Source organism: Cinclus cinclus, chromosome 19 (genome assembly GCF_963662255.1).
Source record: "Cinclus cinclus chromosome 19, bCinCin1.1, whole genome shotgun sequence".
Classification (NCBI taxonomy): Eukaryota; Metazoa; Chordata; class Aves; order Passeriformes; family Cinclidae; genus Cinclus; species Cinclus cinclus.
In genome coordinates, this window is record NC_085064.1 from 4,873,928 (window position 1) to 4,897,492 (window position 23,565).

Consider the following 23,565-nt stretch of genomic DNA (forward strand, 5'->3'; position numbering starts at 1 on the left):
CAGCTTTACTCTTTGGTGGATGTCCACTCACAGAGCAGTGGACAGAGGCCTCACGATCAGAGGCCACTTAGCACAGGTGAAACAGCCCACGACAGCCCCTGGCAGCCACCAAGCCACTGCCACTCACACTTCCAACTCCTTGAGTCATCTAATGAAAATGCAGATTTTCCAAAGCCGAATCTGCTGGGTTTTGTGCATATTCCTGTGGGCTTGTGGTCACGATCAGCCTCTCTGAGCTGCTCAGCTCCTGCAGCAGCTACTATGGAAACAGGGAGCAGCACCTGTTTCTCCAGGGCAGATAGTTCAGGGGGTTGGGCTGTTTCAGCCAGGATTTGGGAACAACTGCAAGAAAATGTATGTTCAGTCAGGGTCTGGGGTAATTCTAAAGGCACTTCACTTGCCAGGAGTTAAACTATCTGACAGGGAAGCCAAGCAGCAGAGCAGGGACACCCCCAACTGCTCCCATCATTCCAAAAGAGAAACTTTAAATGGCTCAGGGTGCCAACACCACATTCTTACCAAGCCAATCTTCTCCATAGCAAGAGGCTTCTGAGCTATCTGGGGGAGCACAGCTGATATGGCCTCCAAGGAGGTGTCACATGCCACAGTGAGGGGAGATTAATGCAAAGAATTTAAGGTCAGTGGTTTGGGCCAGCTGCTATTTATAAAGAGGAAGAAGGAAAGCACAACAGCCGTGTCACCTCTAGGCATTAAATGTTGTCTTGTCAAGGAGAAGACATTGGGAGGGGCATTCTTCAATCCATCTGCAGCTTTTCTTCACCTCCAGACCAGCCAGTTTGGGAGCATTCTCTCTGTCCCAGTGCTGTGGTCCCTGGATTGCCAGAACTCTCCCTCTTCCCCAGAAGGGACTGTGAGGTTACACCCAAATCCCAAAAGTGCTGCCTCTAACATGACCCATGGCACACCAGGGTGCAGAAATCCAGAGTGTATGGAAAAGCCTTGGAGTCCATGGCCTTACAAAGCCTCTCCACGACCAAAACCTTGTACACTGAATTTCCTACATTTCTTCATTTTTAAAGGAAATCTGTCTAACATTGTTCCCAGGTGCATAGACAGGAAGGACACCTGGCTCAGCAAGGACAGCAGTTAGGAAAACATTTTTAGCCTGATTTGAAAAAAGCAATTTCTTCAGGAACTGTTGACAAATGTAAGTCGTTTACTATAGATATGAAAACAAGGAGTTATCAATTATTTACAACTCCCAAAAATGATCACATGCCCATCAAATCAGAAGATGTTACCTGTCATCATATCATGTGACAGTAAAAAAAAAAACAGAGAAAAAGAAACATTGGAATGTTTCTGCTGAAAATGGAAAATGCAGTACTCCTCAAAATATTCTAATAGGACCAAGAAGAAAACCCCATCCAATCTGCAAGTACTCAGCTAACATAGGAGCTGCTAATCCAAATGTTGTTATCCACAGAGCAACAAAACCTGATTGCATCATTTGGAGGTTTCATGGAGGTCAGATGCATCAAATAGACAAAAAATGTTTGGCCAGAAGCCTTCAGGGCATTCTTAAAAACATTTGCTTAGTATGTTCAAGTATAAACACATGAGAATTTCACAAATGATATCGACCAAAGCCAAAAGCTATGAGGAAAAAGCACAATCTCATCCCTGTTAGAAAAAAAAATGTTACAACAGTAGCAACCAACAGCCAAAGCCAAAAAAAGCAAAATCACTAATGCCTCTGGATGGAGGTCACGTGTCTGCTTCCAGGGCCAGAAGTCTTCCCCAGAACCTGAGCTCCATTTTTTGAGTTCTGTAAGATTTACAGAAAGGTATAAATAGGAGAGCTTTTACTTCCCACCTCTTTGCTGAATGTTACTGCCATGGGAACGTGCTCTGCACGCTGCCAGCTTCTTCCTAGATAATTTCCTATTTCTCCACTAAGCCTGTGGCTCACACATGACTCAGTTTCAGCACTTCACTGAGATAAGCATGTGCCCCATCCTAGACTTAAAATTAGCAGGGCAATATCAGCCCCTTCTTCAGAGCCTGGGATAATCAGGCATTCTATTAATGAAAAATGTGCTGGTTTATGTCAGGAACCAACTGGAGCTACTCCCTTGATTAGGCAAGTGATGGACCTGAGAAGGCTGAGCCCAGCACACATCCATCTCCTCCTGATGCAGGGAGATAATACACCCTTCCACCACAAAAACATCAAGCCAGATAAAATAGTTTAATATAGAGCGAGAACAAGTATTACATAAAAATAAGCAAAATATTTTTCTTAAAAAAAAAGTCTGAGAACTCGTATTTAGAAGAAAAGCTGGAGAAGAAAAGCTGGTTGGGTATTGATCATGTGGATGACTCATGAATGCAGGAGCTACAGGAAGAGTTCAGGATGTTCCTAGCTTCTCCATCCACTAAATCCAGAGGAAGATCTGTGGAGCAAGATAAAAAGAAAACCACAGAAGTGAGTGCTAGAGCCTCCCTCAGGCAGCATTAATTCAGCAGAACCCTCAATCAAACCTCCAGTCTCCCTAGTAGCAGGAGCTTTTTATGAGAACACTCAAGTATTTCCAGCCTCTTTTATCATTTACCTGAGCCTGCAGCAACACACACTGACTAGATGTAATTGTGCTTATTCTAGAGCCTGCCATCTGCAGAGAACCCTGTTCTCTCTATCTGGCAGGGAAACAAAGTTTAAGAAACTTGCTGGAAGGGATCCAGCCAGGCAGAGGCAGAGCAGATGACAGAGTTAACCTTTAACTGTAAATCATCATCTCACTTCAGCCACAAAGTATCAATTTATTTCATTCCTTGTTTCAACCTGATAAATGGAGCAGACTCCTGATTCACACACACAGCTTGAGCACACACATCATGTCCCTGAGGGGTGGAGAAGGAGCATGATCCAAATGGGAATTTTCTCTTAAGAGACAGGTAAACCTCACTGGAAAGCTCACATCCAGAACTTGGACTTTGAGCTCTGCAGCATCACCAAAATGGAAATTAGAACTAGCATTTAAATGCTATTTCAGAATTTGCTCTTGTAAACCATTACTCTCTTTATTCTGATTAGAATCATATTTTTAAGGAAGAGTTAAGACACAAAATGGTACTTACGTGTTAGGTGATCCAAAACCAAACCCTGAAAGAAAAGCAGAAAAGACAAGAAAAGAAGACAGAAAAATAGTTGGTAAAAGGGAAAAAGAATGTGTAGGATTTGTAGTAAATGTCCCCTCCCACACACAGATTGAAGAATACTTCTTTCCTGCCTTAGGCCAGGAAAAAAGCGATGGGCAAACAATGAAAGTCAAATCTCCATCTACAAGAGAAGTGACTTGCCTGTCTCCTAAGAGGACTTGGCTTTCACTGCTTATCAGGCAGGTCATTCATTAGCAGCCCTGCAGACAATGTGCCTGGTTTGCTCCTCTCTCTCTCTCTGAGCTGCTTTCTGGACGTGGTTTGTGCTTAATGCAGGTCCCTGGTATCAGGCAGCCACCAGGGAACGTGGCCTTGCACAGGGCTCTGCTCTGAGCCCTGGCTAAATCACTGTGGCTTTACTGAATTGCAGCATAAAAACATTTGGCTGTTGGTGTTCCAGCTCAAATTCTCAGTGCATATTCCTCTGATACTAAGTATTTACAGCATGGGTACCCAAGCACGTGGTAATGAATAAATATTCCTTATTTCTCAGTATTTTCCTTTGAGGAGAAAGAGCACCTCCACAAAAAGGGGTGAAGAGCAATAACCAGATGAAGTGTGCAGAGAAGTAGTGATGTGCTGACATTGCACACAGCAGATCAGTGATGGAATTAGGAGCTGAAGGTTGAGAAGCTGCTGCACCCCACCCTGCACCTCAGTTCTCCTGGACACTGTGCCTTCCCTACAGCACACCACCAGGACCAGACAGATTTTTGGCAGGGAGCTGAGGAGTCCCACCCAATTTCCAGGGAAAACCAGACACATGGGGGCTGTTAGGGTGACTTTTAGCTTCTCCTACCTCCTCCACCTGTCCCAAAAGCTGAGAATCCACTGCTTTGTGTGCCAAAGCCTGTGCCCTGTTGGGACAGGGAGCCAAAGGTGGGTGTGTTTTGGTTTGCCAAGGTGCCAAACGACGCCGTGTTGTTACTGGTGCCACCAAACCTGCAGGTTTTGAAGAGAAAAATCTGAGTTTGCAAACATTGGAAGTTTGTCCTCATACCCCTGATAACAGTGCACTCCTTAAATGAGGATACATGAAAAGGTGAGACCAGCTGATATGAATAACTGTTCATTTTGGAAAGAGATTTCCTGGTTTGGGAGAGACTATTGTACATAGAAAGGTCTGTTCAGCTCTCATTCTTGGAGGCAAGTATGTTCATGCTTACACAGGGTATGTTTTCAAGTGCTTGGAAGTAGCAACTCCAGCCATGAAATGGAATATTTTAATTCACCCGTGTGTGGTTTTCACCAAAAGTACAGCATTGTTTCACTTCACAAACAGGGCAGCAAACACAGAATTGGTGTGAGCTGCTCAAAGCCAGAGCACAAAGCAGAGCCCAAATACAGAACCCAGACTCCCAAATTTCAGAGGGTACCTTCCCCATTGCCCAGAGAAATCTGCAGATTTCTCAATTCCTTTCTCTTCCCAGCCCACTTTGAACCACACAAGGTTCCAGTGCTTCCCTGAAGATCTGTACCAATCTGGCATGTCTCCCCACCACCTCTAACTAATCATTTCCCTAATTGCTTTTGGGGACTGAAATGAGAAACACTTTTATATATGGAAATGTGTCTTTCTCCACCCACTCTGTCCAACCAGGCAGCACAAAGCTCTCAGTATGACACACTAATGAGCCCATGACATGCAGTATGGTTCTCTGCCCTTCCTTCCATTCTGAATATAAGAAATATTCTCAAAGAGCGACCTTCAATTTTAACTTAACCTGGGCAAAATGCAGACACAAGATTTCCAAATGACGACCTCTGCAAGTGCACAACAATCCTAAAGCCCAGCAGCAGCCTGAGCAGAGCTGGACATGTCACAGTGTACCAGCCCTGCAAGGCTGTGCCTCACACAAGCTCCTGTCACTTCTCACTTAAAACACAACCTGACAGCACGTTAACCCACCTCTCCAACCATCCACATCTAGGAGACTTTAAAAAACCCAAAACACAGAGCCACATCGAAAGCTATCTCTCCAGATAAAAGACAGCCCTTGTAGCAATGTGACAAGCAATTCACCTGGCAAAGGACATCATCTCTCCCCTCCCAGACACTGCCAAATGTGCACACTGCTTCCACAGACAGCAGCAGGTACCAGGGGCAGTTCAGTGACTTTCAATCTCTGGCCCTGCTTTGGCTTCCCACCTCTGTACTTGCAGGCAGCACTCAAAACCACAAACATGCTTTTCTCAAGAAAAGCAGAACAGATTTTTTTTTTTTTAGCTTTTTAAAAAGAAGCAAGATTGGGTGATGTGTTTAGAACAAGGGGTTTTAGAGTGCTGCTTTCTCAGGACCGTGCTACAACACACAAATCCTGTCTATTCTGTGTAAGGGAGAAGAGGTGGAAATAGTGACAAGAAAACTTGATGTTCAAACTGCTCCTTTCAGCTGCATACAGAAGAGGCCTGTTGGATAGGCTGCACACTATAAGTAAGAAACAGCTTAACATGGACAGATTTTTTTTCCAGACACACAAAAGATATGAAATGCAGTCATTGCCTGGTAACAGTTTAATCCAACCTATCTTGCCCAGATTTTCAGGTCTTTTGTAAAGCTGATGTCCAAAACACAACCTGAAGTTAGTTTATAAAGGCAAAACATTATTTGCCCACCAACAGTGGGACTGCAGGCTCTGAAGAAGTGTAGTGGTTTCTATTTCTGACACCCCTATCATTTATTGAGTGATGCAGATTTTTCAGAATTGAAGCAGTATGAATCACATGTATTTAAGTCAGCAGAGTATTCTCAGGAAATTGGAGCTAATACAACACCATGTACTTGCAAGTAACTTCTTCAGAACTGGGATTTTTAATGTTTCACTTCAAGAGAAAGGCATTAAGGAAGTCCTGCACAGATGCTACATAATACTGCAGCATTAAACCACTGCTGAACATTTTGTGGTGAGATTTGGATTTTTGTAAAGCTGCCTGGGAATTCTGTGCACTCTTTAAAAGTTTTAAAAATCACCATCCTCAGGGAACTCTGAAAATATCAGACTGAGTCTGTACCTTTCTACTAGAGAAAAAATTGTCACAGCTTCCCACAAGTTAAGAATTATCTTTCTTGAGTCTGCAGACTGCTTATGCAAGACCTCTTTTCCATCAACATGCTTGTTCTGAATCCCATTTTATCTTTAAGCTTTCCATGTTGTCACTGAGTACATCCAGTCTCAGTACAAAATCCTGCAGCACAATGGCTGATGATGGAACTGAACAAACTACCAGTTGATTTAAGCTAAGTCATCCCTACAAACACATCCTTCTTTGTGGAGATTTAATTAAGCTGCCTGCATTTTCACCCTTTCCAAAGGGACTCAATCTGCTGCACATTCTGGACAGCAGGAGCACCTGGCTGAAACCTCCCCCAGCTCAGGGGTATCTGCCCACACCTCACAGGGAATCAACAAGTCACACTTCTGGATGTCCCCCTGTGCTTTATGTAAAAGCAGTTCCTCCTGAAACCAGACAAAGAGACAAACACTTGTGAAATACATAAACACCAAGACTGGGGAGACATCCTGTTTCCTCTCCTCACTGGAAGTTTTTCTCTTTTTAATTGGCTCTGTTCAGTCTGACTGTAACTGCAGGACATGAAGGAGTGTTGCTGGATGGCAGCACAATGCTGAAGAACTGCATTTACTGCCGCCTGCAGAAGCTGCTTGGCAAGGTTTGGAATTTTGTATTTGCTGAACAAAACAAGGAATGATGTGCTGTCTGCTCTGGTGCCAAGCACAGGCTTAAGGGGTACAGGAACAGGTAAAAACAATCAGTGAGGGATAAATATAAAGCATTCTGGGAGCACAGACTGTTGTTACAAGTGCCTCATCCCACAGGTAAGAGAACAGCCCGAATTCTCATTAGCATCTAGAGCCCAAACCTAACCAGAGGATAAAGTGTCTGGACAGAGTAATAGATTATAATTGTTATTTTCTTTGCTAGGCGTAGTTTGTAGTCCTAGATTTGCACTCATTAAATGCACACAGAGAAAATACCCCTGCATTTCCTCACAGAGCTGCAAGCTGACATCTCTAAATCTACAGATTCAACACAGAAGTTATCAGCATTCAAATGATCACACACATTCTCTCCTTTGGGGCGCGAGTTTTAATTTTATACCTTAATTGTCTTTTCAACAAACAAACGGAGGACACTTTGATCTTCCCAATCAACGACAGAATATATTCTTCACGTAAAAGCAGAGGTAAGCAAGCATAATCTTGTCATGCAAGAAAAGGTTGTTTTTCCCTGGCTTACCCAAATCCTCCAGCGCTGGCTGCTGCCGTCCCCTCGCCGAACACTTTGCCTCCCGTTGAGCCCAGAGGGCTTGAAAAGGTTGGGGCTGAACCGAATGCTGGCACCCCTCCAAACCCAGGGGATCCCCCAAAAGTGGGAGGGCTGCCAAACACTGGAGCAGCACCGAAGCCACCTGAGCAAAACAGAGGCAAACAAAAGGGCAAAAAAGAGTATCACATAAAGAATAATGCAGAGAGAGAGAGAGAGAGAAAACAAAGAGCAGCTTTCCCAGTAGATAATGGGGTGTTCATCCTGCCATATGGACACCAAAGCATTTATAGAACTAACTCCAATCTGCAGGGTGTTTTGTTGCAGAAGATATGGGTAAAAGTAGAGCCTGAATGCACGAAAGAAAACTGCAACTGGCAAGACTCCCCCATCTCTTAAGATCAGAGAGTAGATGTAAACTTGGGTTTTAGGTGCTTCAGTGGTTGTAAGATTCAGGAGGCAGACTATGATCTAATCCTGGTTTAAGTGGTGGAAACTAAAATGGAAGGATTAAATGCCAGGTCAGTGAAACTGCCTGCAGGGAATCAAGAACTTATCTCTGCTCTTGGCAATTTCTGTTCAGGGTTTAGCTGTCTCCTGCAGCTTTGAATGGATTTCTACCCAGATTATTTCATTCTATGTTCATCTGCTGATATCACTGGCCTGTTTCACTGTGGAACACGAAGGGCACCTGTTTTTTTATTTGACCAGGGATCAGGATGAGACACCACTACACATTTTAATACCCAGGGTGAAATTCCAGTCCATGTCAAGGTAATAGATACTGTTTGGCTGTAAATACAAAAGGTCTGGAAAAAAATAAATGCTAGGCCTGAATTATTTAAACACAGATCAGATATTCTGTTACCTCTATCTCTAGAAAGTTAAGAGTATTTTTCCCAGGGGCTGAAACTTTGATCAGCAAACACTCTCCTTAGCAAAGCATATTAACATGTTTCACTTTCCTTTTCCCACTATTTTAAGCAGTGAAACAGATACAAGAGGTTACCAGAGCGAAGTTTTTAGGATAATATTCCAAGGAATTATCTAAAATAGGAAAAATGCATTCATTTCCATGTTCTGTACTCTTGACCGTACAGAACATAAGACCAGAACTAAATTACAAAGCTCTCAGCTCTTAAATTGCAATGGGAATTTTTGGAATGAACACCTGAGGATGTGGTTTACTGGATGCTGCATAAGAGAAAAAAATTCTGCCTTGGACCCACCAGTTAAAGCCCCATTCACTCAGCCATTAGTTATTTTTTCTTTATTGTTCAGAGACAATTCTTGTTCACACACTGAGCCCAGGCTGTGGACAGCTAAGTGGAAGAACAGCGAATATCTCCCAGACAGTGAAGGTTGTCCTAGTGGGTGCATTCCCAAAGTACCTGCTTTGTTTGGACTGGAGAACCCAAAGCCTTGGGAGGCCACACTTCCACCACCAGAGCTGAAAGTGCCTGTAGGCTTCTGCTCTCCAAAGGAGGAGCTGCCAAAGCCAAAAGTCTTTGCTCCGCTGTTTCCAAATAAGCTTGAAGAATCTGGGGAGATGAAGAATATTTATAAACAGCCAATACTCATAGCAGACAATATTCTACATTGCACTTCATTAGCTGAAGCAGGAGAAAGAAGATGACTTTTCCCAACCCCCAAGCAAACAATGAACATCACACTGAAAACAACAAAGGGAAAAGCCAAGTTTTCCCTTATTCTTACAGGACTCTGTAGTTGCACCAAGATCCCTTCTGATGGATCTGATGGACCTCCAACGACCCTTTATTGCTGCAATCTAGTAAATCACCAGGAGGGATGGTCTGTTTAGATGCATCCTGTGCCCCAGTCAGTAAATGACAATTCCTCAAGTGAGAAATCCCAGCAGCTGCAATCAGTCTTCCCAGATAACACAAATATCAGCAAACCACAAATTAAAGGTTCTCAGCTGTTTTGGCAATGCTCAGTACTTCTACACAAGATTATCTAACAGGACCTTAAAGTAGGAGCCAAACTTTTCCAGCCTTACTGAGAAATAACTCATTTTTTCATCCTTCATAAGGCGACAGGGAGTTTTTGCATCTAGAGTCAGGACACAGAACAACCAAAGCTCTTGTCTGGTGAACCATCTGTTTTGTTTCATCACAAAACCCAAAACTGCATGAAATGATTAAATAAGCAAGGTTAGAAAACTGACCTCAACCAGTAATCCGAATGGATCATTGAAGATATAATAAAATAAATGGATTTTCTCTCTTAAGGCTTGAACTGCTACTTCTAACCACATGCAGCACTAATTTTACAGTTTTCTTTTGTTTTTTAACTTTCATGTTTAGCCACTGCTTCCCCTTCTTTGTGCTTTCTACCTGCCTATCCATATGTCACAGCAAATTTTGATAAAGTACCTTGCATGTGCTGCATAAAGACATTAACTTTTGGGCAGAGGTTAACAAAGATTCTATCCCTCACATATTGAGTCTCTGCAACTTTTACAGTCTTAGGGCAATGAGAGATGATCAAAGCTTTCTAACTTCCAACCAAGCTGAAGGCAGAAATTCAGTGAAAAGAGTGTAGAGTATTTAATTTTAGGAGGGATTTGGCCTAGAATTCTCTACAGAATATAGATATTATTCACACTTCTTGCATCTGCTTGCATGTTTCAATGGCTTCCCTACTTGTTTTCCATAAACTTAGAGAAAAAATTCTGGATTACACATCAGACATACTCCAGTTACCCCCTCAAAGCCTTTAATATTCACAGAGAATTTACTCAAAAACAATTAGCAGCAGAAAAGCAGATGGGATCACAAAAGCAGATGGAAATCACAGCACATTTTGCATTCCTGTTTTGTTCACTTACTCTGGGAAGCTGCGGATCCAAATCCTCCACTGGAGGAACTGAAAGGATTCTTATTGGCTGCATCCTGGCTTGGCTTTCCTCCCAAACCACTGAAGAAGCCTCCACCTCTCCCACCACTTCCAGCTCCAAACAAGCTTCCAGTGGAAGAAGATGGCTGCTAGAACACAAAGAGGACAAAAAAGGGATTGAAGCAAAGTCAAAGCAGGACATGTTCCCTCCAAGTGTGCTCTGCCTGGGCCTCTTCTCTGGATGTCTGAAGGGGCTGACAAATCAGCCAGCAATCACCTTCCAAAATGGAATGCCATAAAATGTTATTTAAGTCTGTCTTAAATCTTGTCTACAGCACAGAATAATGCCTTTGAGACTTGCCCTACACCTGCCCTACTTTCCACTTAGCATGGAATAAAGGCAGGAGAGTTACTGCATCTATCTTATCTTGCACATGATAAAATGTTTTGTGTCTCCATACCCCCTGGAGTATTCACACAGATGATGCTTTGGTGCTTACCACAACAGCGAATATCTCCAGTACAGGCTAGGACACATTTTATTAAACACATCACACCCTGACCAAGTCCCCCACATGTAACAGCCCTTTGTTTCTACAAAAAGCCATAAATACTTGCCTGGCCAAAGACAGTGCCTCCAGTACTTGCTGCCTGCCCAAACACAGAACCTGTGTTACTAGAACCAAAACCTAAGAGAAAAAAGAAAAATTAACCACCAGAACTATTACCAGAGTGTAAGACATTCAGGGGGGTGACACTAGACCAGGACAGGTCTTCCATGCCAAAACAAAGGGATACAAATGATGTTACCAAACATATCTAGGCTGGACAAACACAAAGCATGTGCCAACAAATAATAAATTACATTGGAAGTTTGTATGAAATTCATTCTCATCCTCTCTCTGGCTAACTCAAAAACAGACAATAGAAGGCCTTTTCACCCATGGGATTGTTACTAACACTAAGAGAATTGGATTTCTGTTAACATGGCTACAATAATACTGCAAGTCGTGCACAAGCACTGGAGCATTCTGACTGCCCTTGTGTAAAGAGGATCTGAGCATTGTTACCTGAAGACTCCTGTTAAAGATAATGAAATGTTTTGATTAAAAAAAGAACTCTCCTTTCCATTTCCCAGTTCACTTAAATGTGCCTTTTGTAATAAAACTTGCATTTCTATAATTAGGAACACCCTTCTTGAGCAGAGTTCACTTCCCACAGTTTAACTATTCTCTGCTACTGTAGTTAAAAGAGCAAGCAGTTGCCTGCAGTGCCATCATTTTTAATTAAATGAACCTAATTAGTTTTTCTTCCTTGGAAATACATGCTCTCTACTATTAGTATGCACTTGCCACTTTTCCCTGGGAGCTTTCTGAAGATCGTACAGACAAACCTTTGGAAAAGCCCCAGCAATACACTGAGCATGTGGAGAACAAAAAGGGACTGACCAAGGAGGTTTGGTCCATGCAAAAATCCAATTTAACTGGACAGGTAGCTGATGCTCACATTACTGCTATATTTAATTTTGAGATGTGTCCAAATGCAAGAGTGGATTTAACAGATTTCTCCCTGCAAACCCATCACACTGAGGGCTTAAATTTTTTTGGCCATTCTAGCTGATGACACAATATTACACCTGGCTGTACATCCACTGTTGCATGTGTTCAGTGCAGGCCACTGAAGGAAATGCTGCATCTGTATTTATTCATTGGCTTGGTTATGGTCTCACTGCACTGCCCCTTTGGTGCAACCATTTACAACACTTCCAGTTACTGTGCAACAAGCAGGACAATATGCAATTCAAAATTAAATTAAGGTAGACTTGTAAGTATAAAATGAAGGCAGGACTGGATGACAAGGCTACATTCAGAGGCCTGCTGATGAATAGTGAAGCAGAGCAAAAGCTTCTTTTGTCTCCAGCATTAGTCTGCTTCTCACATACACTGCAGCTCCTGCTCTTACTAATCGAAAACAAAACAAAACAGAACAAAATCAAACCAAAAAAATGAAACCCATCAGGTGCCATAGGGGAAAAAAAGGCATTAATGCCAGCCTGCTTTCCCCAGTGATGCACTCCAAGCCAGACAGTGCCACTGGGACAACACTCTGCTCTTACCTGAGGCCTGGCAGAAGCTGAACCCAGCAGAGGACGTGGTGGTGGTGACAGCAGCAGTGCCACCAAACACAGATCCCCCTTGCCCAAAGCCAGTGCTCTGCCCAAACACAGGAGGGCTGCTCTGCCCAAAGAGCCCCCCACCCGTGCTGGCTGGCTGGCCAAAGGAGAAGGAGCTGCCACTGTTGGTGCTGGCCGGGGCTCCAAAAACATTCCCACTGCTCGAGGCTGCTGTGGAAGCTGCTGGCTGGCCAAAGGCTGGCATTGTCCCAAACCCAGATTGGCTGAAGGTAAAGCCACTTGAAGAACTGCTTGCAGGTTGTCCAAAGACTGGTGCTTGCCCAAAGGCTGGCTGGCCAAAGCCCCCCGTGGTGGTGGTGCCAAAAGCAGAAGTACCAAAGCCTGAGGTGGCAGCCTGGGTGGTGGTGGTGGCTGTGGACAGAGTGCTGGTGGCGAGCTGACCAAATGGAGAGGATGCTGTGGATGCTGCTGGGAGCTGTCCAAAAACGGGTGGTGTGGAAGGAGTGGCAGCTGCTTCCCCAGCAGGCTGGGTAAATGCTGAGCCAGAAGAGCTGGAACTTGGAGGCTGAGAGAACACCGAGGAGCCTGCAGAAGTAGGGGCGAACACAGAGGCACCAACAGCTGGACTCTGAACACCTGTAGCAACATCAGAGGTAGCAGCCAGAGCACCTGTGGCTTCTGCAGGAGAGGCAACACTTGCAGTGGAGGTTGTTGCTGAGACATTCTGATCTGGTGGGGCAGCTGCAGAGACAGCAGGAGGCACTGGGGCCTTCAGATCACTGGTGGAGGTGGGAGCAGCCACAGGGTCAGGGGGAGGTGATGCCACTGTGGTCCCAGAGCCCTCTGGGATGGTGTCCCCAGCTGTGGCCTGAGGTAAGGTGGGTTCTTTAAGTGGCTCTGAGAGCTGTGCCTGGGGCTGTGGCACTGGAGGTGAAGACCCAGCTGCTACAGCTTCGTTTTCAGATGGTTTTTCTGACCCAGGTGGTAATTTGGTATCCCCTGCAGACTTACTGGAAGTTGCAGCAGGGACAGCAGTTTGTGATGAACTTGAGAAACCTCCAAATGAGAGGGACGTTGAAGCAGGAAGAGTAGAAGGGGCAGAGGTGGATGTGCTCATACTGTTTGTTTGCTGAATACCAAATGAAAAGGTGGGTTTGCTGCCACCAGAGCCTCCAAGATTAAACACCCCAGAAGACCCTGTGCTGGTTAACTGGACGTTGCCAAAGAGATTGCCCGTGGCACTTGTGCTGATGGATGGGGATGAGGTGCCTGCTGATGTAACTGATGTTGAAGCAGCTTCTCCAGCTTTTCCTAATGTCAGGGGAGCAGCAAAATTAAACCCAGAAGGTATTGTAGACACTTTAGCTGACTGTGTTCCTGTAACACTGGTAGATGGTGCTTTACTGGTGGTCTTGGCATTGTCATCTACTTGACCAACCCGTAGTCCTGAGAAGCTCCCAAGAGTTTCCCCAGCTAGATTGCCCTGAAACAAGTGATCTCCTGGTTTGGATGGAGCAATATCCAACTTGCCAGAGGTTGTGGGGGGAGCAGAAGATGATGTTGCAGCAGCTTTGTTTGACTGGGTACCATCTGCTGAGGAGCTACCTCCTACTACAGCTCCTGCAGCACTTGCTGATTTGTGGGACCCAAAAGTAAAGGAGGCCTCGGGGATTGCTCCAAGTTTGGAACTCCCAGCAAACAAAAATGAATCTGGCTGGGCAGATTCTTTAGCAGGGGCTGTCAGGGAGAGAGACAGAGGTAACAAATCAAGTTAGGGTAAGCAAAGCTCATTTATCATCCCTGAAATAATGGTCCATTTTAGTGCTTCACAGACTGTCAGTGCTCTTGCCTCAAAACTATAAAGCCTCTGTCCATCAGGTAACTGCAACCTTCATATCCATTCAGGACACAACAGTGACACCTGAAGCCTTTACTGCCAGGGTGGCAGTGACAAACACTGTTACTGTCACATCATAGCCTCCACTTAACCATCTTCCTCTTTAAGTACAGACAACTCCAGCCTTTGGCTCCTATTTCTTTTTTCAGCAATTTGATAAAAAAACATAAAAGACCTGGTTATCACACATAATTTTCTAGTGACACCACTTTCACCCCTTCTTATTTGGTTCAGGTAAAAAATTCCTGACATTTACTACAGCACTTCCTTTTTAAACCAATGGTTCACAACAGTTAAGGTCATAAAAATACTTTCTGACACTTGAAGAGTCTTCTACAAAATCAAATCTTTCTTTACAAATTCAGCTATTTATAGACCAACCATTTTCTATACTGCCTGTTTTCAGCTTTGAAAAACTAGAGAAAATCTCTCAAATGTAACACACACTGCTGTCCAACAGTGTGCAACTGCTGAAGTTTTAAGGGAGACTGGGCTAGTTATATTTAATGTACTATCATTTCATTTCTGAGAACCAAATTCTGACTTGAAAACACTGCATTGGAGTTTGGACAAAATACAGGAAATCTGAATGGAGATCAAACAACAAAGAGCAAAAGCTTCTTAGCAGATCTGGTGTTAGCCTTGTGTCTTCCACTACATTAAGTGTATTTAAGTAACTGACACTCAACAATGTAGCTTTTTTTTTTTTCCTCCTGAGGCCCTGAAATTACATTCTGTAGTTCTTCCATTACCAATTACAGAGACAAAGGTGCTCCTACCAGTTCACATAACAGAGTGGTACCTGCCCTCACACAATGTTGTGGTTTACAGGTCTGTCTCCTGTACCTCCTACTCCTGCTTTATATGTGTTATTTACCTAAGCTTTTATGCTAATCTTCAAATTTTAAGCCCATTTCATTCTCTCTGCTAACAATCAAGAGTATCAGTAGCATTACTGTAACTGTGATGGTGTGAGGCTAGAAACAAGCCAAGATTTTTAAGAGGTGTTATCTTTTATCAGAGGAACCAATAACACTGGGAGCAAATTTTTTGGACTGTGTGATCTCATCTGTAAGACTGAAATTAAAGGCAGAAAACTTCAAAAATATTACAAAGCAAATTTTATCAGTTCCCTTTTATGAGACTGGGCAAGTAGGGTCTACCTACATGGAAAGGCAGCCTGTGTACTGTCACTTCAGAAGCACCACAAAGCCATTCCAAGCATTTCCCTCTGATTATTAAATGCTCACTGGATAACAGTTCTATGTCAGTCCACCTCAGCAACTTCAAAACTACAGATTAAAGACAGCAGAGGAAATGACTACAGATGTTACCCTTTTCATAAACTAGTGCCTCCTAAATGCTCTTGGCAACAAAGACTTTGCTTAATTGATAGGTGGGTGGCCCAAATTTCTGTGTATTACAGGGAGAACCCAGCGTATGTATGAAATGTTATTGCAATTTTAGTAATAGAACTGCAACACAGAACAAGAACCACATGAATTAGGAAGAGTAAACAGTCTGTTAAGAGGGAAGAGATGCTGTTTGCACACTCCCCCAAACTAACCTTGTGAGAGAGAGAGGCTGGGCAGTGTCTGTGATGAAGCAGCTGATGTGACACCACTGAAATTAAATACAGACCTAGGAGGAGAGAGGAAAAAGATAAAGAATGACTTAGCTCAAATGCTGAAATTTCCAACCATATGATGGGCACCCTGAGACTCACATTTCCAGTACAGATTTGCACAAGGCCAGGCACACAGGAGCAGTTCCTCCAAGGATTAAACAGGAAGAGAAAAGCACACACACACTGTGCTCTATTTGTTCCCTCTCTAAAAAGGCTTCTAGAGGGTTAAAGAGAGCCAGCGTTCAAAGTTCTTTTGACCACCCCTCATCCTCCCACATTCTTTCCTTTCTGCTGTGTATTTCTTCCCCATGCACCAAAACCTGATGGATTTGGGGAGACTGGTGAGAGGAGAAACCACAGGTGCAACTAGAGTTTAAAAGAGCTAAAAGGAAAGAGTCAGTACAAGTGCAGAAGGGAATAACTGAATACAACCATCCATCAGAAAGGAGATCACTCATAGCCAGACAGAAATGAAAAGTTATCGTGACCATTTTACACTGAAAATGTTTTGTCTTTCAAAAATACTGTGATCTTTCATAATGAGTCTTGCAGAGATCTTCATTCCCTGAGGCTTTTAAAGCTTTCTCTGATTCTCAAAGACCAGCTGCTGATATAGAACTGATAGCTGCTGATGGGACTAAGACATCACTGACAACAGCACTGTATTTAGCATATGGTTTACACACTGAGGCACTGCACATGGGACAAAAGCAGGGCTGTTTGCTTTTTGAATCTGAATTTCCATCACTCAAAAGGACTCTTTTAGCCCTCTGAAGAGCCCAGCAAGGCATTTGGGTAGCATTCACTTAAAAAAACATGCAGAAAAATGGGTAAGACCAAAATAAACCAGCCATTTGAATGTATTCTGAAGTACTTAACGTTGCCCCCTCAAAAGAGAAATTCACTTGAGTGTTAGACAAGCAAACATGCAGAATTTCAAACAATCATTCCTAAGAAATTAGCCCTCTCCCCTAAACATAAGATATAATCAAATAAAGATTTTTGCCATCCCTGAAATAACATTCCATAAGAGAGATTTCAGAGTAACTGTATGTTCATAACATGTGCCTTGCTTTGTGTTATTGTTATATAACAGATATCACCAGATGGCTTGGGGCCCCTCTTGTCACCTTCATGAACTGAATACTTTTCAAGCCAAAACACAAAATTTGTTCTGCTGTACAAAAATAAATAAGCAATTCAATGAGTGTGACTATCAATACCTATTTCAAGTCCTAACTGGGAACTTGTTCAACAAGTCCACTGAAGATAAACCCCAAAAGCAAGCCAGTCATCCTTTACTCTTGATTAGTTATACACTGAAAAATCCCAAAGCAACATGATATTGTGTCCAAGTTTCACAAACCTTCAGACCTCACTCAGGCTTCTACAAAAAAATGTCTTCAAACGACTGCCCTGCCCTCCCAGTCTAACATTTGCAGGTGCCATTTTACAGCCCTGCACAGCTTGTAGGCAACACCTGCTGTAACAGCCAATACTCATATTTAATGTCACTACAAAGAAATTTTAATGCTCATACAGACCCTGTAGAAGGAAACGAGAACGTTTTGTTCAGCTGTGAAGTTGTTGCTTGTACTGATGTCACAGAAGAAGAAACAGCTGTAACTGTTTTTACTGTCCCTTGTCCTATAAGTGACAAGAACAACAAATGAATATACTTTTAAAATATATTTACAAATAAAAAATAAACAAAGCACCCTATCATCCATCTATCAGAAAAGGAGGGATTAGCTCACACACAGAGTCTGCAATTTAATAAATTGCAAATAAAAAGGAAGTGCTATCATATTCAGGAGCTGACATTTTCAATAAACCAAAATTTAAGAAGCATTTGCCAAGTCAAATATGATTCCTAGCTATTTTTACTGCTTCTTGCCCCCCTAGCAAAGAGGCAACCTACATCCACGGATTAAAGGCAAAAGACCAACAGAGATGGATTTCAGACATTTATGCAAGAGGCTTATAAAACCATGTCCAATGCAAGCATTATTATCTAGTTCACATTAAAAAACAATTCCTTCCTTCCCCTGATGTTTCTTCTTTCCCTCTTCAGTTGTAAACTGAGAATTCCTTTCTTTAGAAGCTTCCCAACTCTGAGACTGATCCCTGTGTCTGAACTGGCTCTGAAGTTGGTCCTACAGCTCAAAGCTCAACAGATCCTTCACAGGATTTAGATCAAGCTTGTTCAGGTACTCCTATAATGCTGTGTGTCTAAAAATCAAATCAGCACATTTAAGATGTTTAAAACCAGCAAGACTTCAATGTTTTAAAAACAAAAGAGCTGTTTTTAATTTGTTGTCAAATCACAGTAACCTTGTGGAAGATGTGCTTTCAGCATTTCCTTGTAAGTCCTGGGTGCACTCTGAACAAGGAATTGTGTCACTGAATTCTAGATACAGGAACAGACAAAACACAGGGAGTAGAGAAAACCACTCTCCTTTATTTCTGTACCTTCATTTTACAAATTCTCCCCCTCAAGTGTGGCACAGCAACCTCTCAGTGGAGGTAAATCTTTTCTCCTCTGTGTCCTCATTCTCTGATCTGTGCACCCTGACAGGTTGCAAGAGACATCAAGGCCTTATTTCCACCTCCACTAAAGACAACTTACCTGAGATCTTGTTGCCAGATGATGTTGCAGCAGCTGTGGATGCCATAGGAGAGGGTGCACACACAGAGGAAGATGGAGTCTGGCCCTTCATTGAGCTTGTCAGAGGTGTCTAAAAACAGAGCAGCACTTCAGATCAGTGCAGTCTGTCCATTAACAAAGGTCCTTCTGACATTGGTTTGGCATTATCAGTGTCATGCAGTCACTTAAGAATAAATTAGAGGTGGGTGGTAGAAGCACTTAGAAGAGCTCTGCAACCTTGGGCCCATTATGTCTTGACACCTAAACACAGGGTCAGTCCTCAACGTTTTTAACAATTCTGCAAGCTTCCATGGGCAGCAGCTCAATGATTCCAGAGGACAAAGATTGCTGCACTGGGTTTTTTTGATGCACAGATATAAAACCCAGCAGCTTGTCAACCATTAAGTAATATTTTCAGCAGAATAACAGGATAATAAAGAACTCTCTCCCTTGATTGCCTGTAACTTCCTTATTTTGGTGTGAAATTTGGTGAATCTACCTAATAGAGGTTTCTTTGCTGTTAGCTGCAACCCTCACTGCAGCAAGGGTAGGGCCATTAGAAAGCTGCAGGTCTTCAGAAGTGAGAAAAGGCAAGACATAACATAGATATGCCTGGCATCACCCTGCTGAGGTCACAGATACAGAAATGGTTTGTCAAGAATGCAGGGCAAGCTATGAAAATTAAACCCCCTAACTCTGCTGAGCGTGCCCAGGTAAGTATTCCACAGGGAAAGGATTCTATATTAAAATACCTGTTTAGCTTGATTTGTAGCAACAGTTGCCAAAACTTGATGGACTGCCTGGGCTGCAGAGTGAGGTACAGATGATCTTAAAAAGAAAAATTAAACAATTACATGAATAACTAGTCTGAAAGAGGATTTCCTCTCCTCTCAAAAAGCACAGCTCCCAGAAGCCTTGAACAACACTATTAAAGATTCCACGCACAACTCCAAACGAACAAATCTGATTAGAGAATAAACCTCTTAAATGAATCAGCCACCTTTAACAAAGGCAGTCTGTAAATGTGTTTAAACCTCTAGACTTAAATGATCAAGTCTTCTCCAGACACTCCAGCCTCTGAAGAGACTCAGAGCTTTCTATTTCACAGGGAGTTGATGAAAAATCAGCAGGTAAGGGGATTACAATTTTATGCCTAGTGGATAACAAATTTAAGCAGCTTCCTTCACAATGTGGAGTCCAGACACATACATGAAATGCTTAAAAATGCTGAGTAAGGAGACAAAGTTGGGAGGGGGTAGAGGGAGCATTTCCTGTCTTTGAAGTGTATTATAAACATTGACAAAGTGATGGCAAGCACTATGATAAAATTAACCTGTCATCTATATTGTAGATTTGGTATTTTTGACCATGACATAAAACCCTCCAGACAATTGCTCCAGAATGGCAGCATCTCATGGGGTACAGCATCTGACCTTGGCACTGTGGGGCACAAGTCACTGAAACTTGGGAACAGCCAACCAGTTTTAGCATCTCAAGTCTGTGGGCCACCAGGTTCAGAAGTTTCACTGGCCAGTACCAGAATGTTTCAGAAGCTTAAATTCAACCATGATTGCACTCTCTTGGTGGCAAATCCCAGCCTACTTACCCAGGCAGGTTCTCTCCATCTTGATTCAGACCAGAAGTTCCCTAAGGCAATAACCAACCTCTGGCTGAGGCTGCAAATCCCAGACAGTGAGCAAATTTGGGCATCCAAAGCTCAAATCCTCATGCTAAAGCATGAGGATTCCCAAGCTGCATTTACTGTTTGGTCAGCTGCAGGCCAATTCACAGGAATTTTCTACCATATTCCAAAGGAAGGGAACACATACATGAAACATTTTGCATGGCCATTTGGTCTTGGATATGGTTTTGTGCCTCAAACAGCTTTGCTTTACTAGGAAAACCTTCCTTCCTTCCTTCCTTCCCTTCCTCTCTCTACATTGGATGGCCTGGATTTGCCCTCTGCCAAAGCAGAAGTACAGCAAACAATGAAAACTTCAAGGTTAACACTGGAAAAAGTTGGTGTTGGGAGGGTGCAGCTGTAGATTTCAAGCTTATACTGAACAAAGAATAAAAGAATAAAAAGCCTGAAATTCAAGAGAGGGTGGGACTTGATCTTAAGATTTGACAGTGCTGTAAAAATGCTGGGTTTGACTTCAGTTGTGGAGAAAGGATTATTATTTTTATTTTTTTTTTCACTGAAAACTATGTATTACTAACTGCACTGGGACCACCAACACACCCAGTCACAGACCACTGAACAACAGATAACAACTGAAAAATCATTCTTGCTTAACAACTGAAGAGTGTGTTGTGGCAGCAAAAGGAAGCCAGGATGTCTGAAGTAGCAAAAACTAGTAAATTAATTTTCCTGGGTGAATAGTCTCCATTTTAGTGCTGAATCTGACTGGCAAGCACGGTTCATTTGGGTAGAATTTTTAGAAAGTACATTTTTATGAGGTCAGCTATAAAGTAAGACTGTAAAAAGCCTCCAAGATACCAAGCTAGCTGGTGTTTTATAAATTAGAGAGATCAATCAATACTGCCAGTCTAAAACTACTTGAAAGTAAGACAGATCTTTAACTACAGCTCAAGTGAAAACCAATCTCATTACATTTTGTTCACTCACAACCTTCTCTATGCACAGCCAGTACTTTCTACCTTCTTTATCATAGTTCTGATGAAACAGAGGGTGGAAAACTCTTCCTGGTCACGATACCACTTTTAGCCAAAAAATTCCCAAGCAGAACTGTCTGCAAATTTGACTTCCAAAAGATGTAGCCAATTCCCTTCCCCATTCCAGTTTATCACTTTTAGGAAGAAATAAAACAGCAAAAAAGTGTCCAAGCTGTTTCTCAATTAAAACACAAAAGAAAACATGAAGTAAATGTCAAGGTCAGCAGTTGAGAACCACCACAGTGAGACTGTTCCCTTCTTGAAAAGCTGAATCAAAGGAATTTCACCTTTTTTTTTGACAATAAAGAGTATACACAAATGTGTGAAAGCCAGAGGTGATGCAACAACAGCAATTGTTCCAGGAGCTGCACGTACAGCTCACAGTGATATAGATAAAGCATTTGCAACTACATATGTGGTGAATTTATCAATCACTCTTCATGCACTAAGACAAACTTTGCATGGACTTTTAAGTAAGGCCCTTGCCTTTCCAGCCCATGCATTGCTCTGGTCTTAAGTGACAGCAGGAACTTCAAAAAAAGAAAGTTTCAAGGTGATTACAATGGCAGAGAAAAAGCCTAGTCCTAGGCTGGTGACAGAGTCTGGTCATAAGGCAGAAATCTCTGGAATGAGCTAAGCTGGCTGTTGTCTGCAGGAAGCAGGGTTAGGAAGCCAAGTGTTACAGCTAACTCACAAGAAATGGTAACAAATTCAAGGTTAAATACCAGAAGTCAAAGTTCATAATTTACTCATGATGAAGAGCCTTGCAGCTCGCTGGTGTCCCAAAGTGACTGACTCCTAGTGACACCCAACCCTTCAGTCAAAATTCTGATGTCAAAACATTTAAGTTTCCAGAAAAGCCAGGGCACAGTTCTCCCTCCCTTCAGGGGCTGAATCTGGGAACAGACAGAAGAGGAGTAACTCCAGAGAAGGTTTTCTTTGCAAAGGATGGCAAAGTAGAAGGAAAACATGGACAGCTTGAAGTCACAGACCACACTCAGTGACAGAGGGCTGCAATTCCCTCACTGAAAGAGGTACAACAGAGGTAGTGATTGGAGAGATAGCAGGGCCAAATTTCATATTAGCAGTAAAACCACTGAATCCCAAAAGGATGCACATAAATGCATTTCACAGACAAATGGAGAAGGAGGTTAATTCTGCTCTCATCATTTCTTCAGGACAAGCCATTAGCAAATCCTTGAATGACCTGGAAAGACCTTTCTTTCTTACAATCCATAAACCAAATACTCCTGTCTAAATGCACTCACTTCAGGTCTTACACAGCCACTCAGTAACACACTGCTACTGCTCCCCACTGGTAAATGTGCTCCAGTGCAAATGCTACCAAAGGCCACCAGAAAGAAGGGCAGCACTTACTCACCCTATTACTGCAGAGACTGCTGGACTCAGAGCACCAGGCTTGAGTTCTCCAACATTCACCACCTGAGGAACGTTCTTCAGAGTAGATTCAGTCAAGGAGGTGCTCACAGCTTTAAGGAACAGGAAAAAAAAATGGAGGGGGAAAAAAAAATGATGTAAAGACAAACTCCATACTAAACATTTAATTTCATTCAATATGGCCTGAATAATTCCAAAAAGATCCATCCAAGATTTTAGAATATATATAGTGTACCTGGCCTGAAACATTTGGAACCTCAGACTTCATTGAGGACAAGGACAATAAAAGTCACAGCAATCTATATCTTTGGTACATTTTTTGTTGTTTGCTGACCAAATCTAATTATGAACTCTCTTACCAACATTGTAGCATCATCTGTTAACTGAAATGAGAGTTTCTCAGCTATTTTGCACTAGCAGCTTACAGGAAAAAGGAAGACAAAGGAACACTGGGTAGCTCAGAGGTGCAACATCTACAGATGTGTGCCACATTTTGTTTGATGATCTCCTCCTTTGAGAGCTCTAAATCCCTGTGAAAGCCCCATTCAGCTGCTCAGAGGTCACTTGGGCAATTAGCCATTTTTTTACCTGGGGACTGGTTAGCAGCCATCTGCCTCTGCAGAGCTGCAGCAGCAGCTGCTTGTGGTGCTGGAACAGTGACAGTGGGAGCAGGGGCCCCGTGTTTCACAGTCTTTGTTGCAAGCATTGTACTGTCTGCCCCTTGCGGGATGAATCTATTTGAAGATGTAGGCACTAAAAAAAAACCAAAAAAAACCAAACAAATTAACAAAATTATTAGTTAAATGTTTCTCTATAAATCAGGGAGTCTTTGAAAATCTTTGGTGAACTGCAGTTCCTCT

The 23,565-nt window shown here is 42.8% G+C and overlaps 1 protein-coding gene across 1 annotated transcript in view; it reads right to left on the minus strand.

Annotated features, from left to right (window-relative positions):
* Window positions 1-2,193: 2,193 nt before the first annotated feature.
* The window catches only part of NUP214 (nucleoporin 214), a 38,492-nt gene continuing 17,120 nt past the window's right edge, over window positions 2,194-23,565 (minus strand). The window contains exons 23-36 of the mRNA XM_062505721.1: window positions 23,294-23,458; window positions 22,689-22,797; window positions 19,384-19,459; window positions 18,614-18,722; window positions 17,529-17,631; window positions 15,925-15,998; window positions 12,443-14,197; window positions 10,945-11,015; window positions 10,319-10,475; window positions 8,859-9,008; window positions 7,441-7,612; window positions 3,983-4,125; window positions 3,103-3,127; window positions 2,194-2,417 (exon numbers count right to left, since the gene is read on the minus strand). Coding sequence (XP_062361705.1) covers window positions 2,384-2,417; window positions 3,103-3,127; window positions 3,983-4,125; window positions 7,441-7,612; window positions 8,859-9,008; window positions 10,319-10,475; window positions 10,945-11,015; window positions 12,443-14,197; window positions 15,925-15,998; window positions 17,529-17,631; window positions 18,614-18,722; window positions 19,384-19,459; window positions 22,689-22,797; window positions 23,294-23,458 — 3,143 coding nt within the window. The 3' untranslated portion in view covers window positions 2,194-2,383. The remainder of the gene's footprint in view (window positions 2,418-3,102; window positions 3,128-3,982; window positions 4,126-7,440; window positions 7,613-8,858; window positions 9,009-10,318; window positions 10,476-10,944; window positions 11,016-12,442; window positions 14,198-15,924; window positions 15,999-17,528; window positions 17,632-18,613; window positions 18,723-19,383; window positions 19,460-22,688; window positions 22,798-23,293; window positions 23,459-23,565) is intronic.